The 14075-nt window shown below is 37.0% G+C and overlaps 1 protein-coding gene across 1 annotated transcript in view; it reads right to left on the bottom strand.

The window, feature by feature from the left end:
* The window catches only part of LOC140448009 (uncharacterized), a 49780-nt gene that overhangs the window by 10438 nt on the left and 25267 nt on the right, over positions 1-14075 (bottom strand). The window contains exons 2-3 of the mRNA XM_072541045.1: positions 4569-4890; positions 322-485 (exon numbers count right to left, since the gene is read on the bottom strand). Coding sequence (XP_072397146.1) covers positions 322-485; positions 4569-4851 — 447 coding nt within the window. The 5' untranslated portion in view covers positions 4852-4890. The remainder of the gene's footprint in view (positions 1-321; positions 486-4568; positions 4891-14075) is intronic.

Here is a 14075-nt window from a genome sequence, read left to right as displayed (position 1 = left end):
AGTTAATATTACCTTTATTAAGTTTAAGTTTGACCATAAAAATAGTAAAACTATAGTAGTTTCAATATTCGAACACTTTGTTGAAACTTTTGAACTTGAACTTTCATTAAATCCGATAATGTATTTTTACTAATTACAACTTTATTGTAATAAAAAATATTATGAAAGTGTAAACTAAAAGTATGTATAATTAGTTTAATGCGCACATTTAAATTAACATAAAAATACACTTTAGCGGGATCATATTCATTAATTATTTGAAACGATTTATTATCATCCGGAATCACGTCATTAGAATAGATAAAAAAATTAATGCCTCACCGGTATTCCACTCCAACCAGGATTGTCTCTTGATCTCAAATTTGGCGTCCATAATAATAGCCATAAAGATAATATACACATTGCCAATCCAACAATCAAAATAGCTATAAGAAGCAGCCTGACTATTTTGTAATATTGTAAAGCAGAAGGTATTACAGGAGGTGCTAAAACAAAAATCCTTTGTATCGATACCAATTTATTATTTTTGCTAGGAATTAACCACAATTTTAGTTTAGTTTAGTTTAAAATGAATTTATTTTGATGTTTCGATTTCCGATTCGAAAATCGTTCTCAAAATACAAATTATTTGGTTTTCTTACTTGATTAAAAAATTCTTCTAAGAATTTAATTTTATCTGACTCATTCATATTGACAACTCAGACATATATTAGGTATATAATATGTACATTTTAAAGTAGATGACTTTAAAATGATATTGTCAATATTTTTGAGTTGCATTTCTGGGACGACTTTGTTAGAAGATAGTTCATTTGATTACCTGAAATCAACTGTAACACTTTAACATACGAATATCCGCCAAAAATCTCATAACAAGTGATTTGTCTTTAAAAAGACAACCACATGCAATGATAACAGTCGAATCATCCTGTTACTGATCCTATAGTAAAAAAATATTGACAATATTTATATAATATATGCCTGAATACAGAAGTGGTATACCTATAGGTTCAAAAATTCGATCCATGGCGTAATTATTTAACATTTATTGTGCGTAAGATTATTTTAATCGTCTGTCTTGCCTTGCAATTTATAGAAGGCACAAAGCAAAAATCTGAATTTTGGTTTCGTCAATCAAGAAATCTTCGCATTTCTACTTTGATGTTTTATTCTCAGATGTCGCTATAGAGTCCACATTGAAGCCATTTTATTATTACTTCTTTTGACGGAAAAGATTTTATTTCATTTTTAGAGCTTCTGGACATTAACAACTTTATCAGATAAACAATAAAGATTCAGATCCGGAAGATCCTGCGTAGACGCCGTATTTGTACTAAGACAAATCACAGAAAAGGCCATCGAGTACAATAAACCAGCATATCTATGTTTTATAGACCTGACAAAGGCTTTCGACTGCATCCAAGTAGAAGACGTCTTACACCTACTGTATAAAAGGAACATACCAATCAATATTATTCAAACCATCGAAAACATCTACTTCCATAATCGAATACAGGCAAAGATAAATGTAAAAGCAACACAGTGTATACCAGCACAAAGCGAAGTAAGACAAAAGGATTCGTTAAGCCCACTTCTATTTAATATATTAATGGATGAAATAATACAAGCAGTACGTAAAGGTCATGGTTACAGAATGAGAAACAACGAAAGCCAAATATTATGTTATGCAGACAACGCCGTATTAATCGCCGAGACAGAAGACGAGTTGCAAAGATCAACACACATCTTCAATACAACAGCCAAGAAATACAATATGATAATACCAGCAGAAAAAAACAAATGTATGACAAGATCTAAATACCCACTTAGATGTAAAATCGAAATTGATGGGAAATAATAAAGCAGGAAGCTAGGTTTAGATACCTGGGAATATATATAACTAGTTACGGAGATGTTGAAGCAGAAGTAAAACAGCAAAGCTTAAAAGCAATCTGGAAGAACAAATACTTAAGACAAGACACAAAAACAAGAATCTATAAAGCAGCAATTAGACCTACATTAAAATACACGGGAATCAGGGGAAAGTCTGTTGGATAGGAAGAGAAGCGAAAACATAAGAAGAACATGCAATATAGAAGACATAAATGGATGGGTAGCAAAACAGAAACAGGAGTGGAACGAACACATTAGTTTAATGGCAGATGATAGGATAGTACGAACAGCACGAGATAAGTCACCAAATGGACGAAGAAGTATTGGAAGACCAAGAAAAAGATGGTGCGATGATTTAAACAATTTAGGAGGCTAACATTGAAGAAGAAACAGGCTTTTAAGCCTACATACAAGAAGGAATAGGAAGAAGAAGAAGAGCTTCTGTACTAGTAGCTCTGATGAATTCTGGTAGGATGAAATACGTATAAGCGAGTATACAGAGGCACTATACGTTAAATCAAATCTTGTAAACTTGAAAACTGTCTATTCTGTTAATTTATTTAAAATATATTTGTAATACTTTTCAGTCAAAAAAAGTAACTGTAAAAATAATAAGCATAATACAAGAAAAATTAACTGCATTTATAGATTTGATTTTCAAATACTACTACTAAGGATTTCCACAGTTTTCACTGTCTTCCTTCACTCAACCGTTTTCTCCAATTTTCCCTGTCATTCCAGTCTCCATCTCGCAGGGTTCTTTTCTCCATAGCCTCGTCGATTTCATCTCTGAATGACCTTCGGGGTCTTCCTCTCTTTCTTCTTCCAATCGGGCTCCATTCTGTGATTTTGTTTATCCAGCGTCCTCTGTCCGCTCTTCTGACGTGGCCGTACCAGGATAGTCTCTTCTCCTCTATATAGTCGATTATGTCTGATTGCACTCCCATTCTCCGCTTAATCTCTGCGTTTTCAATTCTGTCTCTTTTTGTAAGTCTACAGCTTCTCCTCAGGAACTCCATTTCTACTGCTCTTATTCTACCTCTATTTCTCTTGTTTATTGTCCAGTTTTCGGACCCATATGTCAGGATACTTCTTGTCAGGGTGTTATATATTCTCTTTTTTGTCTTTATCGTAATGTTCTTATCCCACAACACTGAGTTTAGCTGTCTTATACAGTTTCTTGTTTGTCTCAGTCTGTTGTTTATATCTTCTTCTGTTGTTCCCTGGTTCGATATTATGGTTCCTAAATACTTGAATTTATCTGTTCCATTTATTTGTCTTCCCTCGTCTATCTCTAGGTTTCTCATATCCTTGTTTTCTGTTGTTAGGTATTCGGTTTTCTCTAAGTTTATTTCCATTCCGTTGTTTTTATATTCTTCTTCTAGTTTTCTGAGCATAAAGCTGAGATCTTCTTCATCTTGTGCGATGACTACTTGATCGTCGGCAAAACTTAAGGTGTATAGGTATTCGTCTCTTACTGGTATGCCCATTCCTTCGCACTTTCTCCTCCATGGTTTGAGTGTCTTTTCCAAGAATATTTTAAACAGAGTAGGGGGCGTAGCACAGCCTTGTAGAAGTCCTTTTGTCGTCTTAAATGGATTGTAGGCTTTATTTCCACATTTAATAGCTACTTTGTTTTCTTTGTATAGTGCTTTAACTGCTTTTATTAGTGTTTGTCGGATTCCGAGATCATTCATTGCTTCCCATAGTTTGACTCTAGGTATTGAGTCATATGCTTTCTTTAGATCAACAAAGGCCAGATGGACCGGTCTACCTTTTGCCATTTTCTTCTCTATCAGTTGTTCTAATGTGTACGTATGATCTAGGCATGATTTTCCTACTGTGAACCCTGCTTGGTCTTCTCCAATTTTTCCAAATTTCAAATAAAAAATTTATTTTTTTGTAAAATTTATTTTTAAAGGATATTATTTATAACTAGAATAAATAAATATTTAAGTTACCTATTTTTTCATAACCTTTTCTTAATCATTAAATAATTTAATTTGATAAAATTATAAGCCTTTCTTTTCAATTTGGTACTTTCAGAATTGATGTAGAGCTAATAGTTTACGCATAATACCGTTGTAAATAAAAGCTTTTTGGGATAAACAATTTCAATTGTACAATAACTGTTGAAACTTGTTGAAATCGAATTACTTGCTCTGATGGAATATTATGTTGACCATAAAATAAACGTAGTGAGTGATGCGTATTTCAAACAGAACCACAATTTTCAAAATAAATTTGTACAATTTGGAAGCGTTGTTGGGCGTCAAGTCTATTCATGCCTCATGCTGATTTGCTGAAATCCCAAACCGAACTTAACATAAATCACTTGACAGCTGTCAAAATAGACGACAGTTAAAAAAGTGTTACCAACTTACATTTCTATACCTCTATTCTATACTTTTCTATACTTTTTAGTTAAACTATTCACAATAAATTAGTCACATTTATAGTTCCTAAATAAAGAAAAGGAACTCTCCACTGGAAGAGGCTCCTACACGCTATGTAAACAAACAAACTACTTATTATTCTTTATTTTTGGATATCTTGTAATTTTAATTGGAGTTAATAAAAAAAATATACTTATATATATACTTAATAAAAAATTATACACCAAAATTTCATTATAGTGGCTTGCATTAAAGTTTTAAAGTAATAAATAAATTTACCTTCTCCAGATCTATTCAGAACAATCATTCTACTGTGTCTCAGACTATTCCTCGAAGGCGTATGTTTGCCTGCTATGTCTTGAGCCAAAATATTCACCGGGACCGTCGTGTTCGAAAAATTGATCTGTGACCTGTTGGGGCATTCCCCCTGGCTAATATTATTATTTGATGAGCTAAGTTGATCTGGTTTCGTGTTTTCGTAAAAACTTACTGGCCTAGTTTGCACATCCTTCATTTCGATTTCGATATAAGGTGATTGATAATTGGATGATGAATTATCCATGGTTCGGTTCGGTGTTAGAGAGCAATCAACCGCATATTTCTGAAACAGAACGTGAATATTAGACTTTATACAGGCTGTAGTCAACTGTTATTTTACAACAATTATGCTGATAAAAGTAGTTAATTAATAAGAAATGAATACATCTAGTGCCAAATAAAATTCTAGTCATTTTTTATCTGATATATCCATAAACATGATACACGTTAAGAAAAACAAAAAAAAACATCAAAAATACAATAAATAAAATGATTGTCGTAATATTTAATTTAAGAGGCAATAACAATAACTGATAGTAAAGAATACAAGAAAAAGTAGAAGAAAAAAAAATAAAAAGAATAGGATAATAACATATCTGACAAGTCTTTAAAACTGGAAAGTTACTAAAAGAAATCCAAAATAGTTATCTACTTTGTATATAAATAGCTATTAAATTTAAACCGCTACTACATAAGCGGTCCGATAAGTACTTAGCCTCACCGCCCGATGACACCACTGCCTCAAGAAAAATCTACTATCATGTTGTTACGAACATACTTTTGGCATGGCCCAGGTAACGGTTGCATTGCATCTCTAATACTCTCGAAAGTTCGCGGCGTATCGAGTGCGAGAGAGAATAACCGGTCACGTAGGTGAATTAGAGGTGGGACAACGCCAGAATATTCTCGATACAGTAACTGTAGTATATATGGGTAACAATGTTAGAAGTAGAGTTAGTTGATAAGAGAGTACCGAACTGTAAACTTATAAATAAATATATGTATATAAATTCGAACCGCTCGTTTTATTTAATCACGCTACAGTTGGTGTCCGGTGTGAGATTTGCAAATAAATTCAGCAGTGATTTTTGAAAAAAAACTTTTGAACTTTTGAAAAGTATTATTCGTCGGGAACATCCGCGTAGTTCGGTTGTGATCTTCGTATAAAAGAACATTTAAAAAGTACGTGTGTACCTGACCAAAGATGCTGCTAGTAGAACTTTCAGTAAAACAGTTGCGTGAGCAGCTAGAAGAACGCGATGAAGACTGCAGTGGGTCCAAGAAGATACTCCAAGAACGACTGAAGACTGTGCTTAACAAGAATGGAGAAGACCCAGAGACATTTCAGTTTCAATCAGCAGAAGAAGCAGTTTTAACGAAAATAATTGATGGAAAATTTGAGAATGTCTCGCAAATGATTGAAGAGAGTTCTAGAAAGAATGATGAGAATGTTTCCAAAAGATTCGACGAGACTTCACAAATTATTAAAGAAGTAGCTAGACAAAACGACGAGAAATTCGAAAATATGTCTAGAAGATTCGACGAAGTATGTAATGAAAACAATGAGAAATTTGAAGAAGTCTCAAGAACATTCGATAAAGTAGAAGAGAAGATCAAAGAATTAGAGACCATGATAACTAACACAAAAGTGCTACCACCAGTTAATACAATAGCCTTAGATCCGGTAGTGAAAGAAGAATCACCTAGAGACGAAACGACACATAATATGAGATTCAAATTGCCACCATTTGATGGAAAGTCTTCTTGGTCCATATACCTTAGACAATTTGAAGCTATTGCGACAGCCAATCATTGGACAGAACAAGAAAAAGCTGTTTCCTTGACTGCTGCTTTACGAGGTGATGCTGCGGATATCCTAAGATCAATTCCTAAGGGTCAAGAAAAATGTTACCAGACCTTGTTCACTCGACTAGACAAACGTTACGGAGATGCCCATCTACAACCAGTGTACAAAGTACAAATAAGAAGTAGAATCCAACGAGCAAGTGAGAGTTTGCAAGAGTTTGAAGCAGATGTTGCTCGTATAGTGCGGTTGGCTTATCCGGAGGTACCAGACAACATTTTGGAAGAAATTACTGTAGATGCCTTCGTCAATGGGTTAAGAGACATTGAACTACAGAAAGCTTTACGACTAGCAAGACCGAAAGTTTTAGATGAAGCGCTCGCTATTGCCTTAGAACATGAAACAGCTAGTCAAGCTTCACGGAGCTATCGAGTACGAACCTCTGAAGAGAGCGACGAACAAAACGAGAAACGTCTGGAGGAAATCGTACGGAAAGTAGTTCGTGACATGATGCCGAAGAGACGTGAACCCAGATGTTGGAATGGTAACGACGTAGGTCACATTCGTCGTAAATTGCAAGAAAATAATACAGCAGTCAGAAAACTAGAACGGGTCGACAACAAGGGGCAACTGCCGACCTCGAGAAACACAGCCCCCATAGTAACTGTCAACATTACGTCCTCAGGTGGAATTCATAGCTTGTACATAGAGGGTCGTATCAATAATAAAAGTAGATCGTTTTTGGTAGATACAGGTGCAACGAGAACTATTGCACGGCCAGAAGTAGTACGAGGCCATCTTAAATTATTGCCTGCAACAGTAAAGCTTAGAACAGCAACTGGTGAGATAATTAATACATATGGCGAGGCTAATATGTCAGTATCCATTGGCCAGACCACAGTGCAACATACAGTATTAATTGCAGAGATCTCCGATGATTTCATATTGGGGATGGATTTACTAAGGAAAGTTGGGGCTGTATTGAATGTCAAAGATGGAGTTCTCGAGATCAGTGGTGAAGAGTTGCCGTTTCATGAAGACCAAGAAGATGTTATCAGCTTAATAACTACTTGTGACGTAACAATACCCGGTAATAGTGAGAAAATTTTAATGACCAGACCTGATGGTTACTGCCGAGAGGGAAGTTTAAGGATGGTCGAAGATGTGAATAATGCCGAGTTCCTAACGGCAAAAGCTTTGGTGAGAATTCGAGATTTCGTTCCTGTAAGAGTTATGAATTTAAAGGGAACTGCTATTAAGTTAAGTAAAAGAACTTTGATTGGACAGTGTGTTCCCGTGGCTTCGATTTGTTCCATGAATACTAATGAGAAACCGTCGAAATCTAAGTATCCAAAGGAGCTTGTCGAGACGATGATTAAAACGTGCCAAGATCTTGATGATGAACGAACTAAAAAAGTGAAGTCTATGCTGATAGAATTTCAAGATGTTTTTGCCATGGATAAGAAGGATAATGGCAAAACAAGCATAGTAAAGCATAAAATTAATACCGGAGACGCTCAGCCAATCAGACAACAACCTAGACGACTTCCATTTTCGAAAAGAGATGAAGCCGAAGACATCATCAAAGATATGAACAAACAAGGGGTAATTGAACCATCAAACAGTCCATGGACATCACCAGTAGTCCTAGTAAAGAAGAAAGATGGTTCAACACGTTTTTGTATTGACTACCGACAGCTCAATGCAGTAACTAAAAAAGATAGTTATCCTTTGCCCAGAATAGACGATACTTTGGATACACTTTCTGGTTCTCGTTGGTTCTCCACACTCGATCTGAAAAGTGGATATTGGCAAGTAGACATGGAGCCAGCTGATCGTGAAAAAACCGCATTCTCGATAGGATCGGGGCTTTGGCAGTTCACAGTTATGCCCTTTGGTTTATGTAATGCCCCGGCCACATTTGAAAGATTAATGGATGCAGTTTTAAGAGGTCTAACATGGAAAACATGCCTGGTTTATTTGGATGATGTAATTGTAGTTGGAAGATCCTTCGATGAACATGCCAATAATCTAACAGAAGTCTTTCAACGATTGCGGGCAGCGAATCTGAAGTTGAGTCCGAAGAAATGTCACTTGTTTCGACGAGAAGTGAAGTACTTGGGACATATTGTAGCAAGTAATGGTGTAACAGCTGATCCTGAAAAACTTGCAGCGATTAAGGATTGGCCAGTACCAAGAGATAAACACGAAATTAGAAGTTTTCTTGGCCTATGTACATATTACCGCCGTTTTGTCAAAGGATTTGCCAATATCTCCAAGCCATTAACAAAGTTGACAGAAGAAGGCAAAGAATATACATGGAGCGAAGAGTGTCAAAGAGCTTTTGAACACTTACAAATGGCTCTGATCAGCGCACCGATTTTAAGCTACCCTAGACAGGCAGGAAAATTTGTGTTGGACACCGATGCAAGCAACAGTGCAATAGGAGCTGTTCTTTCCCAAATCCAAGATGGACAGGAGAAAGTCATCGCTTACTTTAGCAAAGTCTTGTCAAAACCAGAAAGAAACTATTGCGTTACCAGAAGAGAATTGCTAGGCGTAGTGAAGGCTTGTGAGCATTTCCATAAATACTTGTATGGCAGAAAGTTTCTTCTTCGCACGGATCACGCTGCTCTAAAATGGCTCCTACAATTTCGTAATCCAGAGGGCCAGATGGCAAGATGGTTAGAACGATTACAAGAATATGATTACGAGATCGAACACAGGGCTGGCAGAGTTCATTCAAATGCTGATGCCCTTTCGAGACGGCCGTGCAGTGCAAATTGTAATCACTGTCTTAAATTAGAAGAACGACTTTGCCCCGTGAGACGAACCACCGTCATTAATGAGCAATGGCAGCCTCAACAGCTACAAGACGCTCAAGCAGATGATCCATGTATAAAAAGAGTATTGGATTGGATGCGTCGAAGTGAGAGACCTTCTTGGCAAGACATTAGTGCATGTAGTCCAGAAGTCAAGTGTTACTGGAGCCAATGGAATTGCCTAGTGCTGAAAGATGATCTTTTGTATAGAACCTTTGAGAACGATGATGGTACAGAAACTAAGCTTCAGTTGATTGTACCTAAAAGTAAAGTGTCAGAAGTATTGCGTCAGTTGCATGACGGTGCATCAGGTGGACACTTTGGTATCACGAAGACTCTGCAAAAGGTTCGAGAACGGTTCTATTGGGTGAACTGTAAAGATGATGTAAGAAGATGGTGCCGGAAATGTGAACTGTGTGCAACCAGTAATGGTCCAGCTGGTAAAAAGAGGGCACCCATGAGACAGTACAATGTTGGTAGTCCTATGGAAAGAGTAGCAATCGACATTGCAGGTCCACTTCCAGAGACAAATGATGGAAATAAATATATCCTGGTAGCCATGGATTATTTTACGAAATGGACTGAGGCCTATGCGATACCAAATCAAGAAGCTGCTACCGTTGCAGAGGTACTTGTTAAAGAATTCTTTAGCCGATTTGGTGTTCCTTTGGAGATCCACTCCGACCAAGGGCGAAATTTCGAGTCAACCCTTTTCCAAAACGTTTGTAAATTGATTGGTGTCAATAAGACCAGAACGACACCCCTGCATCCTCAATCAGATGGAATGGTCGAGAGAATGAACCGAACAATGGGTAAACACCTGTCCAAAGTTGTATCAGAACATCAAAGGGATTGGGACCAGCACATTCATTTATTCCTAATGGCCTACCGCTCGGCCGTGAATGAAACTACAGGCCAGACTCCAACCTGCCTGATGTTAGGTCGTGAAGTTCGTTTACCCTGCGACCTAGAGTTTGGCTGCAGACCTTCCGAAGAACATGTTGCAAGCGAAGATTATGTCGACCGCCTGAAGTTAAGAATGAACAACATTCATGAACTTGCCCGACAACACATCCAGATAGCCAGTGACAGAATGAAAGATCAATATGATTCTCGATGTAAGAGTGAAAGCTATGAAGTAGGCGATCTTGTTTGGCTTTATAATCCACAACGTCGTCGAGGCTTGTCTCCCAAACTGCAAAGACAATGGGAAGGTCCATATGAAATTAAAAAGAAAATAAATGACGTAATATACCGAATTAAGAAGTTGCCGAAAGGTAAACCAAAAGTAGTTCACATAAATCGTCTTGCACCATATGCTGGCTCAAATGAAACAGAAGAAGCACGAACCCTTCAACATGAGATCAAAGATGACCGGCGACCAAGCTTTAATGAATTTATGTCAAATTACGCAGAGAGAAAGAGTGCTAGATTCGGCGTGACCACAGAAGTTCAGCAGGATCTTTTTAGTGTTCCGCATAACGTCTCTCTAGCCCACTGTGTTGCCCAAGATCTTGAGATGACTAAAGGAATCTCATCCGTATTTTATAAGAAATTCGGTCGTTTGGACGAGTTAAAAAACCAGCAGCCTAAAGTTGGAAGAGTACTGAGATTAGAAGATGGTTCCCGATCTTTGCTGTATATGGTGACCAGGAAGTCTTATACAGACAGGGCAAGCTACGAGGATATATGGCGTGCTCTAACTAATTTGAAGAAAATTGTGTGCAATTACTACATCAAGAATTTGGCCTTACCCAAGATAGGCCATGCACTAGATAATCTGGACTGGAAGATTGTCAGAAGCATGCTTGAAGTGATCTTCCGAGACACCGGCGTACGAATTACTGTGTGTTGCATTAACCCGATGGGATCGTATCCTTCAAAGTCAGTAGACTGTTATTTCTTTCTAAAGGGTTCATGCAGAGCTGGAGAGTCCTGTAGATTCCGCCATGCTGTGCCTACCGGAGTTGCTGATCGGGACGATCAGATTTAAGAGGGGAGCAGTGTTACGAACATACTTTTGGCATGGCCCAGGTAACGGTTGCATTGCATCTCTAATACTCTCGAAAGTTCGCGGCGTATCGAGTGCGAGAGAGAATAACCGGTCACGTAGGTGAATTAGAGGTGGGACAACGCCAGAATATTCTCGATACAGTAACTGTAGTATATATGGGTAACAATGTTAGAAGTAGAGTTAGTTGATAAGAGAGTACCGAACTGTAAACTTATAAATAAATATATGTATATAAATTCGAACCGCTCGTTTTATTTAATCACGCTACAATGTAATACATTCTCGTAGACGGCTAATTTCAGCAGTCTAAGATTTCAGCCGAATCGAACTCGTAGTTTTGTTTTGATAGCGTGTAAAAGCGGGCGTGTCCGCAGATAGGTCATATCCTGCACGAAATTTTGGTCACGAGAAAGCGGTCCGCACAATGAATGCAGCATTTGCACACTCCAGACAACAAGCGCAACCGTGAGACTACTTCAGAGCAGTGTTTGACTATATTTAAGCGTAATCCTAAGAATTTTCTATATCGTTTTGTAACCGTTGACGAATTATGGATCCGCTGGTACACACAAGACATCAAGGAACAGTCGAAACAGTGGATGGCACCAGGCGATGTGCTCCGACGAAGGTGAAGACCGTCCTATCGGCTGGAAAGGTGATGGCCATCATTTTCTGGGATTCACAAGGGGTGATCTACATCGACTACCTGGAGAAGGGCAAAACGGTCATAGAGCTCTACTACGCCGAATTATTGGGCCAATTCAACGAAGAATTGAAAAAAAAACGAACCTATTTGGCGACAAAAGTACTCTTCCACCATGACAACGCACCGGCTCATACCTCAGCCTTCGATATGGCCAAATGTATGGCATACAAAAAAAATATAAGGGTACTAGCACAGGCGATCTTGAAGGCCATCGGACGGGTCCGTTAGTTCCAATCATTCTGTTTGGAAATGTGGCATTGAAGTAATCGATTACAATACCGATCTTATGTGGGGGTACGCAATCTTGTTGCCATACCACAACTCCTCTTTCGCGTAAAGGAATATTCTGCAGTAACAAAGGTAGCTGATTTTCAGAAAATTAGGATATCTCTGACCATTTAAATATTCTTCAAAAAAATATGGACCTATTAAACGCTCTTAAATAACCTACACCAAACATTAATTTTCCATCTAGTTTGAAAGCGAGATCCCCTTAACCATTAATGAAATTTTCCACTGATCAATAATGGGAGTTATGGTGATTTACTATCCCATTATTATGGAAACGAGCAGCTTTATCAATTCACAAAATTCTAGATAAAAAGTCATTAGTGTCTTTCATTATCACTTGCATTATGGCGATGAAGGTTAGTCTCGATCCCAATCGGTGGGTGAATGAACCAAACGCAGTGAATGGATGGTAATGTTGGTTTTTTAAAATCATTTTAACTGTAGTTGAAAAAACTCCAGCTTCTGCAGCAAAGGACCTTATAGACACATGTGTATTAATCGTTATATGCTAAAAAATTCGCCAATTGCTATTCGGCAATTTGGAGCTCAGATTCGTATTCAGTGCACCAAAAATGAAATTAGAGGCATTTGAACGCTGATGCTGTCGCTGTGGCGTGATACGTAGAATGCTGCGTATATTGTGGATAGACAAAGTTGCCAATATTGAAGTCCTATGCAGTGTTAATAAAAATGAGTCGTTCAATATATTAAAAAGCAAAACTTGAATATTTTGGACATTTAATGAGAAGAACAAGATAAAGACTGTTACATTGGATTAAAGAAGGTAAAAATTCAAGGTAAAAGAGATAGAGGAAGAAGACTCTTAGTTGCGAAATCTGCGAGAATGGTTTAACTTAAGCCCCATCCAACTTTTTAAAGCTGTCAAATATAAAATGAAAATTGTCATGTGGATATCCAGCCTTCGATAGAAAACGAAACATTAGTAAGAAAAAGAATGGGAAATAAATAATAAGGTTTTAGAGAATGATTGGGAACAAGGGAAGTCTTGTGCTCAATATTGGTATTATTCCAAACATCATGGGAAGCATTAAAACCAATTTGAGTCTACTTTACATATTTTGAATAGGTGTTTGATAGGATCCAACTGAATATTTTGGACATTTAATGAGAAGAACAAGATAAAGACTGTTACATTTGATTAAAGAAGGTAAAAATTCAAGGTAAAAGAGATAGAGGAAGAAGACTCTTAGTTGCGAAATCTGCGAGAATGGTTTAACTTAAGCCCCATCCAACTTTTTAAAGCTGTCAAATATAAAATGAAAATTGTCATGTGGATATCCAGCCTTCGATAGAAAACGAAACATTAGTAAGAAAAAGAATGGGAAATAAATAATAAGGTTTTAGAGAATGATTGGGAACAAGGGAAGTCTTGTGCTCAATATTGGTATTATTCCAAACATCATGGGAAGCATTAAAACCAATTTGAGTCTACTTTACATATTTTGAATAGGTGTTTGATAGGATCCAACATGTCCAAAGACATTATGGTTCATTGATACCAAACTCTTAAAAAAAAGAGAAAAGTATCAAACTGCAAAATCGAGGAAATTTCATAAAGTAATATCTTTTATTTTATTTTAGATAAACCAATATATCTGCAATATTTTAAAACCTTCTTACAAAGAATACTAACTCTTTGTCAATTCCTTCAATGAGTTTTTTCTACTTTTTGTTGCTTAATTATATTGAAACTATCATTGTGTAACGTCCAATTTTACGGTATTTCCTGTAGCTAGAGATTGTTTTTGTAATTTGCGATTCTTTGCGGAAATAAATAATTTGCGTTGTTACATAAACAAGAGGGTTCTTT

This window comes from Diabrotica undecimpunctata, chromosome 8, assembly GCF_040954645.1.
Source record: "Diabrotica undecimpunctata isolate CICGRU chromosome 8, icDiaUnde3, whole genome shotgun sequence".
Classification (NCBI taxonomy): domain Eukaryota; kingdom Metazoa; phylum Arthropoda; class Insecta; order Coleoptera; family Chrysomelidae; genus Diabrotica; species Diabrotica undecimpunctata.
This window is presented reverse-complemented; position numbering and strand designations above follow the sequence as displayed.